Below are 17,457 nucleotides of genomic sequence, written 5' to 3'. Positions count from 1 at the left end.
CAGAGGAGGAGCTGAGAGCTGAAGACGTCTCATTCCTGCACAACTACAAGGCTGCAGTGGAAAGAGTCCAGCGCTGCCCCCTGCTGGATGATCCACAGCTGCCCTCAGGAGCTCTGATAGACCAGGCCAAACACCTGGGCAACCTGACCTTCAACATCTGGAACAACATGAAGGACATGGTCTCCTACACTCCTCTCATTCTGGACCCAAACACTGCTCATCCAGAACTCATCCTGTCTGAAGATCTGACCAGTGTGAGAGAAGGAGAGAAGCAGCAGCTTCCTGATAATCCAGAGAGGTTTGATTTTTACTACTCTGTCCTGGGCTCTGAGGGCTTTAACTCAGGGACTCACAGCTGGGATGTTGAAGTTGGAGACAGTAAATGGTGGGGACTGGGTGTGTTAGCAGAGTCTGTGCAGAGGAAGGGAGACATACTGTCTGGATTATGGAGAATATGGTTCTATGAAGGTGAATACTCAGCACGCTCACCATCAGCTCCATCAACTGCTCTCTCAGTAGAGAAGAAGCTCCAGAGGATCAGAGTGAATCTGGACTGGAACAGAGGAAAGCTGTCGTTCTCTGATCCTGATACTAACACACACATACACACCTTCACACACACTTTCACTCACAGGATGTTTCCATACATTTGGACAGACGATGATGAAGTGAAGGTGTGTCCGTTGAAGGTGTCAGTGTCAGTGCAGCAGATGAGTTGAGGATGATGATGTTTCTAATGTTGTTTCCTGTCAGTGAGTTGAAGCTGTTAAACTGCAGCTGTCCTCCTGCTGCCTCGTTGTTCCAAAGCTCTTTGTTTCTCTTTTAGTTTCACTCTTTCTTTCTGTTTCTGCTGTCCACCTTTTCACATGGAAAATCATTTCACTGTTTCTCACTGAATGACTCCCCAAACTAGATTTGAAATTCTATCAAGTTTCTAATCATTACAAGTGATTCATGTTTCTATTTGATGTGTAAATGGAGATGATTTAGTTTGCTGGGATATGGACTGACATGTGTTGAATGGGAGGAGCAGTTTGTTGTTGTCTTCTTGTCTGTTTATGACAACAATAAATATGTTGTTGAAACAATGATTCATGTTTAACTCCATATATGAAATGTTTCTGATCTTTGAATTCTGTTTGATTAAAGACTTTCTTCATGACACAAATGAGATTTCAGTGTATTAATAGAACTAAATAAGCTCAGAGTTGAAAGGCTGGAGTATTATGTACGTGCTTCACTGTCAGGATCTTCAGGGGGATTCAAAGGGAAACATCAAACTGCTGTAATGAGATAAACTAGTTGGGCTGAACACACTTATCTGTAGTTTGTCTCCATCCAGGATCATCAGAATATAATGAACATGTGTGAAGAGCCACAAAATGCTGCTGCCCTCTCAGCATGATGAGCTCCAGCCTTTGTTAGCAGGACAACAGGAAACATGAGACAACTTTCAGAGACAGTAACCAACTGTGGCCACAAGATGGCAGCAGCTGATCTGAGATCCTTTATTGGACAGAAGGACTCTGCTCTGTGACGTCATCAGAGAGACGGCCTTCACTCTGATAGATCTGACGTCATGTCTGCACTGCGATGATGAAAGCTGATAAACACATTGTTATTGATCCATGAAATCACCTCTGTCCTCTCAAGTGTAGCTGTTTACAGAGCTGAAGAAGTCCTTCATCATCAAAACAGACAAACATGTATTTCCTGTATTAAGTGACGTCATCCTCACTCTGACCTCTTACATACATTCTGTTCAGTTTTCCTGCTGTAAGAAGTAAACTGTGTGAAAATAGAAATGCAGGGAAACATCCATTAATCACAGCTGAGCCGTTTGTTTCTGACTCACATTCAATGAGGCTTCAGGTGTAAATACCTCAGAAGTGTTTGTGAGTTCAGTAGAAGCAGACCCAGTCGACCATCATGGCCTCCACAGCACTACACAATGCAACAGAAAGGCCTTCATCATCTGCTGAACCACCTCTGAACCACGACGCTCTCCCTGCATCTAAAAGCTGTTAGTCAGGATGAGATGCTGCTGTGATCGCTCACAATTTACCTGTGAGACCTTTGTAAATATTGTCTTTGTTTCTGGAGGAAACACCTTTAGTCTGTTTGTATTTGGAGTGCAGATCTGGGCGTCCATCACTTTAACCTGCACACGTTTAGTTATTGAGTGTAGTTGATGTTTGGCAGCATTTTATAAGTGACAGTTCATGAACGGTGAAGGAACAGAGGACGCCTGACCATCCTACCTGTGTCAGTAAGAAGACTTTCATCACAACTTCACAACTTAACACAACTGAAACCTGAATTCAGTGTTGCATAGTTTACTAACAGTGTGTGCTGACACTGAAGTTAGCAGTTTGTTTCCTAAGAGCTGCTGGAACAAACCACAGTGAGCGGCTACAGAGTTTAGTTAAGGTGGTTCTAACATGTGACCTGTTGAATTATTTACAGGGATTTATTTTCATTTAAAGCATCATTTGTGAAGTTTTTATGAAGTTTACTTCTTTTATGTTCTTTGTGTAACGTTTAGATTTTCTTCTCTGGTGTTTTAACTCTTCAGGTTTCCTGTAACAGAGATGTAAACCACCGTTTTCTGATGCTGCTGCACTGTGACATAAACACGGCCACTTTATTAGGCACACCTTGCTGGCTGCAGGTTATAACCCCTGCTGGAAACATCCCACAGATTTGGATCCTTATTGCCATGACAGCACCACACAGCTGCTCCAGATGCTGCAGGATGCTGGTCAGGGCTCTAACAGTGAAACTTTACTGAAAGTAAGAAACCTGAGAGGAAATAAACTTTGACTTTAGTAAGCTGAGCTCTGAAGCTGTGATGGAGCTCAGTCGGTGTGAAGGTGGCTGCTGTGTAACAAACGTTTGTCTGAGGTGCTGCGACTGATCGTGGTCATGTTTATTTAAAGAAGTCGGTGATGAAGCAGGCTGTGCAGTCCGAGCTCTTCATCAGTTAACAGTCCTCCAGAGCTGCTGCAGGGAGCTGACTGTCCTCCAGGTGGCGCTAAGTGAACAAAGTCCAAAGAAATAAACTTGGACTGTTTTTTGAAGCCTAAATAAAACGTGAATAAACTTTATAGATACATTTGAAACCAGCTACTCTGTGACTTTACACACTCACACAGTAACAGAGCTGATTCCTGATTGGAGCAGCACAGAGTTAGACTTCTTTTCTGGCTGTGGATTGGTTCGTCAGGATTTCCCCCTTTACAGGTTTAAAAACAATCTCTGTTTTTACATTTTTTGACCTCCTTCTTGTGTCTAAAGGTGAAGCAGCACCAGCCTCCTCTGATCCTCATGTTGTAGCTCTGTGTGTCCAGCAGGGGGCAGAACACCTCCAAACTGTGCCAGCAGCTCTCACTGTGAGCTCAGACGTTTGTGGACACTCAGTTTGTTTGAACATAGTAAATAATCAGAGCTTCTCACACTGTTTATGGGGACACCACCTGCCCGAGGGTGTACTGTGTCAGAGAGGTGGTGTATGGTGCTGGGTGTAGTCTCTCTGCTGGTTCACAGTTTTTACTGAGGAGCTGTGTTCATGTCAGGAAGGTTTCGTCTGATCACTGTGGTGCAGTTTGGTTTACTCTGTTTCTGAGTGTTTGTAGGATCAGTCTCTGCAGGTCACCTGATACCTGGCAGTGAAGTGTTTATGAATCAGCTCCGTCAGATTTAATCCAACAGAATAACATGTAAAACACTCCAGGGCTTTTACTCTGAAACTTTCTCCAGAGCTGTCTGGAGTTTTCTTACATTAAAATATTCTGGGATTACCAGACTGTCCACATCATGTGTCCTACCAAACTTTCATCCACAAATATACCCTGACATTAAACCCAAATAGATCTGAGAGCGAGTCATTAGTATCAGTACTGTGTGTGTGTGTGTGTGTGTGTGTGTGTGTGTGTGTGTGTGTGTGTGTGAGAGAGAGAGAGATATTCAGGTAACTTACTGGGTTACTGCACATGCTCACACCTTTTCAGCACAACAGGTGCAGTTTGGTGTTTTACTGCCTCCTGCTGGAACAATGATGGCAGCTCTCAAGACTTTATTGGTTATTGTCATTTCGTGTTACACAGCCTGAAACGAAATACTGTTCCTCAGCAGCCTCTACAGTGCAATAACCAATATATTTTAAAAAGAATAAATACAGTTTAAAGGGAATAAGTTTAAAAAAGAGCAGCAAAAAAGGCATAAATAGCTTAAAATCTAAGTTCTAAAAAAACCTCCAGTTTTTATTAATATTTTATTATTTCTCAAATTATTATAAACGAAAAATATTTTTCACGTGATAAACGACTTCAGTGCTTCGTCCATGACCTCCTGAAGGTAAAGGGCCCAAAGAGCCAATCAGCAGCTCTGAAACAGGAAATATGACTCATGGAGAAGTTCACAACAGTTTCAGCTGCCAGTTGTACTCATCACCATGGAGACTGTCTCCATGGTGGAGGCCAGTGTTGGTCAAGTTACTTGAAAAAAGTAATCAGTAACTAATTACTGATTACTCCCCCAAAAAAGTAATCCCGTTACTTTACTGATTACTTATTTTCAAAAGTAATTAATTACTTAGTTACTTAGTTACTTAGTTACTTTTTAAAAACACGATTTACAACCTGAAGAGGTGATAAAGTGATAGATCTTTCAGCCCAATTCTACTTTTTCTACATAATCCATCATACAAAATGTAATCAAATGGAAAAGTCTCTTTTTTTAACTTGTTTTATCAGTTTTAATCTTTTAACTTTATGCATCATGCAAAACATTTAATTATATGCAACATTCTGACTTGAATAAATTAGTTTAACATTTAAACCTATTTTCTGCACATTCCAGCACATAAAATAAAATATTTTTTGTGTTTACACTCACTCTTTCAAACAGATGCAAGTAAAACACAGCAGAAAATAAATAAAGTCAAAGACTCAGCGGTCCTTTTGCTCTATTTTCACCTGTAAAGCAGGAGCAGGGTAGGCGGAGGGTTACCCTGGTGCAGGTGTGCTGCGGTCAGTTGAAGAATCCGCGCGAGTGTCTCTGTGAGTTTCCCATCACGTCGTAGCTACTCGGTGCTTGCTCGGAAGTTTAGGGGTTTTTTTCGCTGTAAAAAGAAGTTTTCTTCCCACGCACGATGGACGCTAATGTTTTTGTCACTTTTTATGGAATCAAACTCAAAGTAAGGTCAGTACTTCCATGCTTTAAACGCTGCACGCTCATACTCTCTCCCGCACTCGATATATTATCCATTGTTGATCTGCACACAGCTGCTGTCACCAACGTCGCACTTGCTTACGTCACTGTCATGAGACATTCTCGCAAAAAAAATCACGGTTTTAGTAACGCAGTAACGCAGCGTTCCTACGGGAAAGTAACGGTAATCTAATTACCGATTTTGCAATAGTAATCCCTTACTTTACTCGTTACTTGAAAAAAGTAATCAGATTACAGTAACGCGTTACAAGTAACGCGTTACTGCCCATCTCTGGTGGAGGCAGAGTGACAGTGTTGTAGATGCTGCATTTTGAAGCCTCAGTGTTTATGTTGTGCCCTTAAACAGGGGAAATAGTGAGGAGAGGTGAAAGAGCGGCACAGACACGCAGCTCTCACTCTCACTCGTCTGTATTGAGTGAAGGAGGAAGCGCGCGAACCCACCTACTGGAGCCCTGAGGCATTAACAATGGATCGACGCACAATCAACCCAGGCAAAACTTTCACTACTTATCTCCCTCTATATTCCCACTGCATATTCTATTCGAAAACAGTCAAAGCAACAAATAAAACATTAATAAGGGCATGACATGAAATGTAAGGAACAGAGATGTACAACTTCAAAACTAATCAAATTTATGATCCACCACATTTATATTTTTGTTCACAGCCATGTACACATCAAACTCTCATCTTTCTGTCCAAAAACAAAACAAAAAGATTCCCTGTAAATTTGACCTTTTCCTTCAACTGTCCATTATAGCGTGGTCTTCCTACTTATCTTGACACAATACTCAGTCGCGTTGCCTGCTGCAAACTTAAAAGAAGTCTGACGAATGAAGTGACTGTGAGTGTGTCTGACGTCACGGTGTGTGTGAAAAGGTATCCAGCTGGGGCAGACATGATTCTGCAGGTCACCTGCCCAGTGGACAAAAAGAAATAAAATAGTTGTGTGGATGATATATGAATGATAATACGAAGAGCGTTTTGTGTCTCTCAGCCTGAAACAACTGTAATGCCACTTTCTGTTTTGGAGAAAGGACAGTTAAAAAAAGATGTGTGTTGTTTTAAGCAGTGATGAGAATAATGAAGATGTGATGAGAGAGCAACACAAAAGTATAAGTACAGGGTTGATGCTCTTTACAGGAAGGGTCAGAGCAGACTCTACCTGCTGAGGCGGCTGAGGTCATTTGGAGTCCAGGGAGCGCTTTTAAAGACCTTCTATGACTCTGTGGTGGCATCTGTCATTTTTCACAGTGTGGTATGTTGGAGCAGCAGTTTATCTCCCGCCCCATGCATGTAGATGTTGCTGAACTGCAGAGCTGCTTCAGTGACAGACTGCTGCATCCTCGATGCATGAAGGAGCGTTTCCACAGGTCCTTCCTCCCTGCAGCTGTCAGACTGTACAATCTGAACTGCTCCCAACAAACACAGATGTTTACATCAGCGCTGTATCGTGCACTGTTTTATCAACCGATTCACACTACAACCAGGGTTGCCTCTTATCTGTATTTAATTGTATTTAATTTAACAACAGGATGGTACTCAGTTTTTGGTAACCATTGTCCTTCATGTAAATATGTAAGAATTGTGTATGTTTCTGTTCTGTGTCATGTGTACTGTTTGTTTGTATATGTGTTTTCTTGCTGCTGTTACACCCAAGTTTCCCCTTGTGGGACAATTAAATTGATATAACAACACTCGTGGTAAAGTTGTGGACTGGAAGAATACCTGACCAAGATTATCTTGCAATGTTTTGCAGCCGCCAGTCAAGCCGGTAGATAAATGTCTGTGATTGTCGCAGGTGGCTGTGTGGCTGGCAGGAGCTCTTTCCTATCAGTTTGTCCCCACCTTCACCTATGGTCACGAGCTTTGGGTAATAACCAAAAGAATCCGATTCTGGATATGAACTGCAACTCTCTTTACATTGGCCTTTCCTCCACCCTTCTCGTTAGATTGCAGACTGTCCAGAATGCGGCGGCACGCCTTTTGACAGGTAGCAGGAAGTTTTCTTCCATCACTCCTGTTCTTGCTGGCTTGCACTGGCTTCCAATTAAATACCGTATTCAATTTAAAATATTACTTTTCACCTACAAAACCATTAATAACTTTGCGCCGAGCTACCTCAATGAGCTTCTCAGGTTACACACTCCTGTCAGAGCACTTAGCTCTGCTACCCAAATTCTTCTGGAGCAACCTCGTTCTCGGCTGAAGTCTCGCAGTGACCGCGCGTTTGCTGTAGCTGCCCCGGTCTTATGGAACAACCTTCCTGTCGCTATCCGGGCGTCTGACTCTATGCCACTGTTTAAATCACGGCTTAAGACTTATTTGTTTAATCTTGCCTTTCCACCCAGTTAACACTTGTGTGCGCTGGTACATTTTTTATGCTTGTGAACTACTTTTATATCTTATGATGGTTTTTATAATTGATACGTGCCAGGTCCTTTCTCTTTTCCCTCCCATCTCCCTTTTCCTATTTTATTTTTGTCAAGCACCTTGGTATACCCTTGTTTTTTTAGTGTGCTTTATAAATAAAGTTTATTTATTTATTTATTATTTGTTGCTGTTTAAGTTTGTCAATTTCAGACCTCTGTCTCTGAAGTTCAACGTTCTGCATTTCCAGGTCTTTCAGTTTTGCGACATGGTCTGACAGAAAAGAACATAAATAAGTCAATATGAATTTTATTTATCTGCATCATTTGAATCTTTTCATTTTTAGTAGGTTAGATTATTGAATAAATAATGAATAAATAATAAAAATAAAAAAATTAATGAGAAACGTTAGTGATAGATTCATGAAGTGACATTGATATCTCTGTAACAGGGGCTCATATGAAGGTTTCCTCATGCTGTCATTTTTCTCACTACCTGACATCATACTCTACCTTTATTCTCTTGTTTTAAGGTCCTGATTTCCACTTTCTGTTCAGCCACTGAGGCAGTCAGCTCTCTGAGCACAGCATGGATTTCCTGTGGACAGGGTTGTTGGTTTGAAATCTGCTGGTCAAGAATTTCATTATCTGCCTCTGTCTGATTTGTGGAAACAGAGCAGACCAGAAGCAACAGCGAGAAAAACAGCGTGATCTCCATTCTGTCAGTGAAAACTCAATAGTATCTGTGTGTCATCTGCAAACCTGACTGACTTTTATATTACACAGTACAGAGGGGAGGTCACTGTAGCATTAGATTCAACCTTATTCTAGTGAATCAGTGACTAATGTAATCTTTATGACTTCAGATGCAGTACAAGGAGAAGAACAAGTGAGTATCAATGATTGTCAACTGATAGTAAAACATGAGCATGTGTGTTTCCACCAACTGACCAGAGCTTAGAGGACAAATATCAAAATGTGTGCTCAGATACAGATGTTTAAGCAGCTGTGAAAGAACATATCTTTTAAGTTTTTGGCACTGAGGAAGTAATTGCCTTTGATTATGGAATTCCTCTAATAACTCAGAGCAAAAATACTCTAAACGACAAAATGCATAAAGTAATCTTTACAACTTTTACAAGGTACAAGACTACAAAGAGATAAACAAGTGAATGTCAATGATTATCAGCCGTTCATAAAATTAATCAGCACGTGTTGTTTTAGAAAATCCAATGTGAATGTAGGAACCATGAAGGTCACTGACATGGTATAACTTGAAGATGAACTTCTACTCTTCATGTGTAACATGACACTTGGTTGACCACCCTTCCCACTCCAGTTCAATAAAACCACAGCTGTCCTTTTTTGTTTCTTTCTTCTCTGACCACTTAGGTGAGAAAGCTAGTGTTCAATGCTTTTCAGAGAATGAATTAATCTCTGACCCTTCCACTCCAAGCACTCCTCCAGATGCAGTGAACAGTCTTATAAGCAATACAAGAGCATGCTGAAGAGTCTTGGTTGCTAAATACAGCAAAAGTATTCGGCCCCCTTGAATTTTTCCACATTTTGTCACATTACAGCCGCAAACATGAATCAATTTTATTGGAATTCCACGTGAAAGACCAACACAAAGTGGTGACCACGTGAGAAGTGGAACGGAAATCATACATGATTCCAAACATTTTTTACAAATAACTGCAAAGTGGGGTGTGCGTAATTATTCAGCCCCCTTTGGTCTGAGTGCAGTCAGTTGCACATAGACGTTGCCTGATGAGTGCTAATGACTAAATAGAGTGCACCTGTGTATAATCTAATGTCAGTACAAATACAGCTGCTCTGTGACGGCCTCAGAGGTTGTCTAAGAGAATATTGGGAGCAACAACACCATGAAGTCCAAAGAACACACCAGACAGGTCAGGGATAAAGTTATTGAGAAATTTAAAGCAGGCGTAAGCTACAAAAAGATTTCCCAAGCCTTGAACATCCCACGGAGCACTGTTCAAGCCATCATTCAGAAATGGAAGGCGTACAGCACAACTGTAAACCTACCAAGACAAGGCCGTCCACCTAAACTCACAGGCCGAACAAGGAGAGCGCTGATCAGAAATGCAGCCAAGAGGCCCATGGTGACTCTGGACGAGCTGCAGAGATCTACAGCTCAGGTGGGGGAATCTGTCCATAGGACAACTATTAGTTGTGCACTGCACAAAGTTGGCCTTTATGGAAGAGTGGCAAGAAGAAAGCCATTGTTAACAGCAAACCATAAGAAGTCCCGTTTGCAGTTTGCTACAAGCCATGTGGGGGACACAGCAAACATGTGGGGGACACAGCAAACATGTAGGGGACACAGCAAACATGTAGGGGACACAGCAAACATGTGGGGGACACAGCAAACATGTAGGGGACACAGCAAACATGTAGGGGACACAGCAAACATGTGGAAGAAGGTGTTCTGGTCAGATGAGACCAAAATGTAACTTTTTGGCCAAAATGCAAAACGCTATGTGTGGCGGAAAACTAACACTGCACCTCACTCTGAACACACCATCCCCACTGTCAGATATGGTGGTGGCAGCATCATGCTCTGGGGGTGCTTCTCTTCAGCAGGGACAGGAAGCTGGTCAGAGTTGATGGGAAGATGGATGGAGCCAAATACAGGGCAATTTTGGAAGAAAACCTCTTGGATTCTGCAAAAGACTTGAGACTGGGGCGGAGGTTCACCTTCCAGCAGGACAACGACCCTAAACATAAAGCGAGGGCAACAATGGAAGGGTTTAAAACAAAACATATCCATGTGTTAGAATGGCCCAGTCAAAGTCCAGATCTAAATCCAATCGAGAATCTGTGGCAAGATCTGAAAACTGCTGATCACAAACGCTGTCCATCTAATCTGACTGAGCTGGAGCTGTTTTGCAAAGAAGAATGGGCAAAGATTTCAGTCTGTAGATGTGCAAAGCTGGTAGAGACAGACCCTAAAAGACTGGCAGCGGTAATTGCAGCAAAAGGTGGTTCTACAAAGTATTGACTCAGGGGGCTGAATAATTATGCACACCCCACTTTGCAGTTATTTATTTGTAAAAAATGTTTGGAATCATGTATGATTTTCGTTCCACTTCTCACGTGTACACCACTTTGTGTTGGTCTTTCACGTGGAATTCCAATAAAATTCTGTCTGGACAATGTCATATCATGAGTAATAATTAAAAATAATCCATATACATAAAACAAACACATGCACACACAGTGACATTTTAGACCTTCAGAATACTGTATATACTTTGGGCATCTCGGTGCTGATCCAGAATCCTTACATTATTATTTATTACTAGAGCTACAATAATAAAGCAAAGAGGAGGGGGAAGTAATAAATATGAAATAATGTATTTATGATGATTCCATTTGTTTCACTATCCACTCTGTGCAGGGCAAAGCTTATTACATGTTTAAACTGTAGAGATACAATAATTTTACTGCTGTAAAATCCAAATTTTGTCTTATTTAAAATATAAATCTAATATAATCTGCTTCTTAATGTATGTTCTTTAAAATACAGTGTGGCGTGGGTGTGGTCTCTGGCCAGCTGCAGAGGAGGGGTGACGCAGTGAGCTCCCGGGGCGGTGCAGGGGCGGGGTGAACAGGTGTGCTGGGATCTGACAGTGATTGTGTCTCTTTATATGTTGGCAGTGACAGTCGGAGGAGGAGGGCGGACATGACAGCAGAGAGAGAGCGGGAGTGTCTGTGTCCCTGTACAAACGCACAGTATTAAATAAAAGTTCGGCTGTCGTCAAATTCGCTCCAGCTTATATTTCTTGGGTCCAACGTTACATACAGCTTGTGTTTTTTAATATATCATAATTATAATAATGCATAATTATGTGGACATGCATATTAGATCGTTTTTTAGTGGAATATAATCCCTCCAGAAAGGCAGGAAAAGCTATGTAACTTGCTTTAAAACTAAATATGTTCCCTAAAACGGTGACAGAGCTACAGACCCATGACAGCCTTACACAGGTAGCCAGCAGCTATGACCAGCACTACTTGTGCAGTTAATACAAGGACAGGTAATGTTTGTCGCGCTGTTGCACACACAGCACGCTCGTTTGTTTCAGTTAGTCAGTTGCAACAAGACAGCTTACCAACGTGTACGTAATAAGCTGATACTCCTGGGTGCTACACACTACAGTGTACGCTGTACACCTACTTACTGGTTGTGTCGCATCAGTCTGTGTCTCTGAGTTAACTTGTGTTTCTCCTACAGCTCCGGACCGCTAAAAATGCGCGTGCTCTTTGTGAGCTCATTCCCGGCTCGTAACCAGCGCGTTCTGCCGTCAAGGGCGATCATTGGTTAAATGTGATCATGTGACTGATGCAAGCCAGATCCTTTCATTTAGCAAAACTATGATTAATAGTTAAATATTATTGTTGAGGGGCACAGACAGGACTCCGCAAAAATTTTTTAAAAGTTGCCTCAACAAAAGGGCACTCTGGGCACCCATCAGGAAAGGGGCGGGTGCTCAAGCCCCTCCAGCCCCCCCCTCTGCACGTGCCTGCTGTTACACCATCGTAGGTTATACAGGCACTGATCCAATAGGTGTTTTGGCAGCCATCTGCTGTGACTGGTTGGGGGTGATGGAAAAGAGACGAGGGCAGATGGCGACAGGATAAAAGACACACATCAGGAAGAGACAAAGTTTATTACTCCTACTGATTAAATATCACAAACAACAGCCAATACAAACTAAACAACAAGCTAACAGGGGTGCTGCAGTCTTGGAATAAAACTGCAGAGATGATCAGTCTATGAAACCAAAGGTGCGTTTTATATTGGGAGAAGTACCAAAAAATGTAAATAATGGGATATAAACTTGGCACTAGGACAAGCAAATGATTTTAAACTGGGCAGGAAAAATAAGATGCTTTTGAGTGGAGTCTCATGGGTCCCCCAAATATTTGTATCTTTACAAAAAATAATAATAACCAAAGCGCAAAAAAAGAGTAATATTTGGCATAATTAAAACTTGCCTACTAAGAATGACATAAAAATTACATAAAGTAGCACAAACACTTTAATATGCCACGGGTAAATTGAGCTGTGGCATTTTTCCTTTTTAAATCCGCCTTTTTTCTGAGCTAATTGAAAGCTGTTTAGAGATCCGTGGTTCTTTCACAGAAAATGATGCATTACTGTAAACTGAACACAATATAAAGTATTTAAAATGAGTTAAGCTTTACACATGTGCCGCAGTGACATTACTGCAGGTGTGATTCACTGACAATCACTTCCTCACTGAATGTTTCAGTGGTGCAGTTGCTCGGGCCTCTGAATCTCTGTTTTTTTGTATTTACCTGCTGCTGATGCTCCTCATGCTTACCTCTGGTCTTACCTTTGCTTCTTCCCCTCTGCTTGGATCTTCACCCATGTGCCTGTTGGACTGTCCTCTCCTCTGTAAACTCAGAGACCTCCTTGCCCTCCCCATTACACATTCTGGCTAAACTTGATAAAAAAAAATACTGTAAACCAATGTGTCCTGCATTTGAGTCCAATTATCATGAACATAATTTCTCTCTTTTTAGTTAATAGATCAGATTGTGTGCTTTATAACATGTTTCCTTTATTTGCCTTTTCTTTCTGTGGTCATGTTAAAAAGCAGAGTGTAGTATATTGTTAGAGAATTGAGCCTGTCCACAGTAAAATAGTCACTTCTTTAAACTTAGTCCAAAATGGTGAGAAGAACCTTAACCTCACCTCAGAGTCTGACCTTAAACAACATTCAGTGTTCTGTTCTTCTTTCTGCTTTGTCCTCTCTTGTTTTCATCCATGTTTCTAGAGTTACATTTATTTATACTTTGTGTCGGCTCAGTGATTTATTTTTCTGTCTGCAGGTAGAAAAATCATTGACGTTTGCAGATGACACAGATGCTGTTATGTTTTCAGTGACTGAATGGAGATCATTGCAGTTTTCTTTGTTCTTTTTCCACAGATCAGACCACGAGCAGACTGCACTCCAACAACCCTGTCCACACTACATTTGACTGGTACTCACACTGCCCTTGAACATAAACTAAACAACATGTTGATTCCACCATGTTAGAAGATTTATAGAACTATCATATCATCCCCTTTATGCCTCCGTACTTAAGTAAGTACTTAAGTAAGTAAGTACTCATTCACCCCTCTTTCTGTCATGGTATAAAAAGCTCAGGTTTGCACAGACACACATACTACGTCTGAAAAGAAGATCCAAGGTAAAGTGTTGGGTCGGGTAGTGAGACTATGCTTAATGGTAATTTGTGACATGACAATATTGCTGTAATTTCCAGAGAAATTGATGGCGGAAGGAAGAAGATCTTGCACAGTTCATTTTGCACTTGCATTAGAGCATGAAGCAAAGGTGGAGAGTCAGAAGACTGAAACTGACCAGTTGAAACAACAGCAGTTTTTTTTAATCATACGCACTGGACTCTAAACTAAAAAGTGATTATTAAATGTGAAAAAATGTAAAATTGCTGTACTGCATGGTAATTGGTTTGTTTCAGTGTCATGGAGCTGCAGATGTTTTAGAACATAAATCCTGAAAAATGCAACCAAAACCACCCCAAAAAAATTATATATATATATATATATAATTCTTTAGGGGTGCAACGATACACAAAATTCATGGTTCGGTTCGGTTCGATACTTTGGTGTCACGGTTCGATATTTTTTCGATACAAAAAAATGTTCATGCATTTTTAATTTGTCATTTATTAAAATTATAAATATATATTTTAACTCAAAAGTACAGTTTTTAAATTTAACCCTAACCCTTGTGCGTGTTTTTTATTTTGACAGCGAATGCGCACCTGCGGACCACTTATGTGCAGCCCTGGTTATTTAGCTCGTCATATTGCAGCCACAGAAATTCTTTTGTCCATGAAACCATAAAGCTGCACTTTCTTTTTGCCTTATAGTCTGATTTGTCATAACTTCTCCGTTTTGTGGTAAGCTTTTCTTTGGCTGTCACTTCTTCACCCTGACCTGTCTTATTTGGCTCAGCAGAACTGAAATGCTTTTACACACGCACTCACATAAGCTCAGCGATTCTCTGCGCGATCAACCTCTCACATGTTTAAGCTTGCTGCGGGAGATTTCACTTGTCATGTTTGCATAGTAAGCTAACGATTAATAAGACGATGTCAGAGGAATTGGTGCACAAATTATCATCACTCACAGATCAGTGCTGTCGCTCTCTATACACAGTTCGCACGATTGCAAAGTGAAAGCAAAAAAACAAGCGCAAATTCAAACGCGACTTCAATATGTCACATATTGACAGTGGCTCACCGATGCCAATGACATAATTACCCAGCTACATTTCCGAAAGAATGCAAAAGCATTGACATATATTTTTCCTACAATAGCCCGACGGGCAGGGAAGAGATAGATTTTGGTAGCCCGACTGAAAAAATCGCTAGCTCCGGGACGTCGGGCTAGCGATATTGCAAGCCCTGTATCTGATTGAGGAATCACTCATCTTTGGAAAAGAGAGTTTATTACAGAGAAATGTCTCTTTCCAAAATAAAAGCTATACTATCCGCTTCTTCTGGGCTATATTCTCAGCAGCATAAGGAGAATCATGTGCTAACAGCTGTCTAAATGACTCGGGTAAAGTTTGTAGCATGCTTGCTTTTTTTTGTCTGCTTCCACTTGTCTTTGCACTAGGATGATGTCGGCGTAAATGTGCAGTCATATTCGTTGAGTTCCCACTAGTGCTTTCAGGTTAATCTCGTTGAAATGACCTTAACGCCACAACACGGCAAATCTCCGTTAACAAGCTACCGCCGATCGCCCCGTGCATGGGGCTAGACGGCCAACACGTTAACGAGCTAACTGCGCTAACACACTAGTTCCCACCCATGTAATTGAGCATTGCATGGCACATCCAACATACTGTTTTACTTTAGTCCATGACTCGCTTACCTTCAGGGTCATACGTCACATGAAAACCAAAATAATTCCAAACGCCAGATCTGAATGAGGTTCAATTTGCCTGTTGCAAGTAGAGCTTAACTTCTGTCTCGCTAGCTTGCCCTGCGCTCTTCCTTCTGACGATGCTGTCTGTGTTGAGCGCTCAGTGGATCTGCGCTCGACAGTGCAGCCTAGGCGGAGTAGTCGAACACAGATTCACTGAGCGCTCAACACAGACAGCATCGTCAGAAGGAAAATTGATAAAATAAATTACAAATGTTGTATTGTTCGATACATATGCGTACCGAACCGAAAGCACTGTATCGAACGGTTCAATATCGATACGAATATCGTTGCACCCCTAATATATATATATATATTAGGGGTGCAACGATACACAAAATTCACGGTTCGGTTCGATACTTTGGTGTCACGGTTCGATATTTTTTCGATACAAAAAAATGTTCATGCCTTTTTAATTTGTCATTTATTAAAATAATAAATATATATTTTAACTCAAACGTGCAGTTTTTAGATTTAATGTTGCTGAAACAACAAAGGGATAAAATAAATCTATCTGATCAAGAAATCACTCATCTTTGGAAAAGAGAGTTTATTACAGAGAAATGGCTCTTTCCAAAATAAAAGCTATACTATACGCTTCTTCTGGGCTATATTCTCAGCAGCATATTAAACATATCAGGTCCCCATAAGGAGAATCATGTGCTAACGGCTGTCTAAATGACTCGGGTAAAGTTTGTAGCATGCGTGCTTGTTGTTTTTGTCTGCTTCCACTTGTCTTTGCACTAGGATGATGTCGGCGTCAATGTGCAGTCATATTCGTTGTGTTCTCACTAGTGCTGTCAGCATTAATCTCGTTGAAATGACGTTAACGCCACAACACGGCAAATCTCCGTTAACGAGCTACAGCGGATCGCCCCGTGCGTGGGGCTGGACGGCGTCAACACGTTAACAAGCAAACTGCGCTTCACCTCTTCAGTTCTGAAAGCTGATGGAGAGTCTCGGGTGTTTAACTCCCAGTGAGGTTGTGATGCTGGCGGAGGTCCTGAGAGTGGATGACCCACCCTGCTGTCAACTGAGTTACTGAGGTCACATGGGTCAATGTGTGAGGGGGGGGGGGGGGGTGAATGGCCCGGAAGTGATCCCAGGACTATGTTATGGGTAGCCAACACTTTTTCCTTGTTTGAACTTAATGTGACCACTAGAGGGAGGTATGTGCCTCTTAGTGCCATAAGCCAGCTGTGCAGCAGGCAGGTTGTTTGGCTTCATTTTTGCACAATGGGAGGAGGCGCTGTCGCGTCGTCCATGTTTTCTACAGTCATTGATTTGGACACAGCCAATGTGTTTAGTTTTACTCTTCCCCATGTGATGTCATTATGTCCATTTGTGTCAGCTTTTTTCCCAGGTGCCTCCACTTCCCCATCACCTCATATGTGTATGTAAGTCTTCTGTCTCCCTTTGTTCATTGTTGCTTCGTCTGTGTTCCCACCCCCATGTCCTCATAGTCACAGAGTCATAGTGTGTGTCATAGTGCCCTCATATTATCACAGTATGTCATAGTTGTTCATAGGTTTCTTAGTTCTCCTGTCACCAGCCAAATAAAGGCTCGCTTTTGGTTTCAAGTTCCATCTCTCTGCCTATGTCTGTTCGTGGGTCGTCTACATACACTCCACAACCGAGACAGGAGAGGAACCTGATAACAGCTGAACGTTCTTTTGTTCACACGGAAAATAGGTGTGAAAGGCAAAATTATAAATTGTTTCTAAAAAAAATTAAATAAAGCTGTTTTATTAAATGAATATATACATAATGCAAATGTGCTCATAAATGAGTTGACTCTGTGTTTTCAGAGTTAACAGATTCATTCAGCGATATTGTCTGGAT

At 41.5% G+C, this 17,457-nt stretch overlaps 2 protein-coding genes across 1 annotated transcript in view; one reads left to right on the top strand and one right to left on the bottom strand.

Annotated features, from left to right (window-relative positions):
- The window catches only part of LOC309693926 (nuclear factor 7, ovary-like), a 318,283-nt gene extending 317,132 nt beyond the window's left edge, over positions 1 to 1,151 (top strand). The window contains exon 3 of the mRNA XM_082513593.1: positions 658 to 1,151. Coding sequence (XP_082369719.1) covers positions 658 to 719 — 62 coding nt within the window. The 3' untranslated portion in view covers positions 720 to 1,151. The remainder of the gene's footprint in view (positions 1 to 657) is intronic.
- LOC309693309 (hemicentin-2-like) overlaps positions 1 to 17,457 on the bottom strand; it is a 1,543,010-nt gene that overhangs the window by 288,582 nt on the left and 1,236,971 nt on the right.

The sequence above is a fragment of the Aulonocara stuartgranti genome, assembly GCF_965226115.1.
Source record: "Aulonocara stuartgranti genome assembly, chromosome: 3".
In the NCBI taxonomy this organism is placed as follows: domain Eukaryota; kingdom Metazoa; phylum Chordata; class Actinopteri; order Cichliformes; family Cichlidae; genus Aulonocara; species Aulonocara stuartgranti.
Note: the sequence above shows the minus strand (reverse complement) of the source record. Positions and strands in the feature narration are given on the sequence as shown.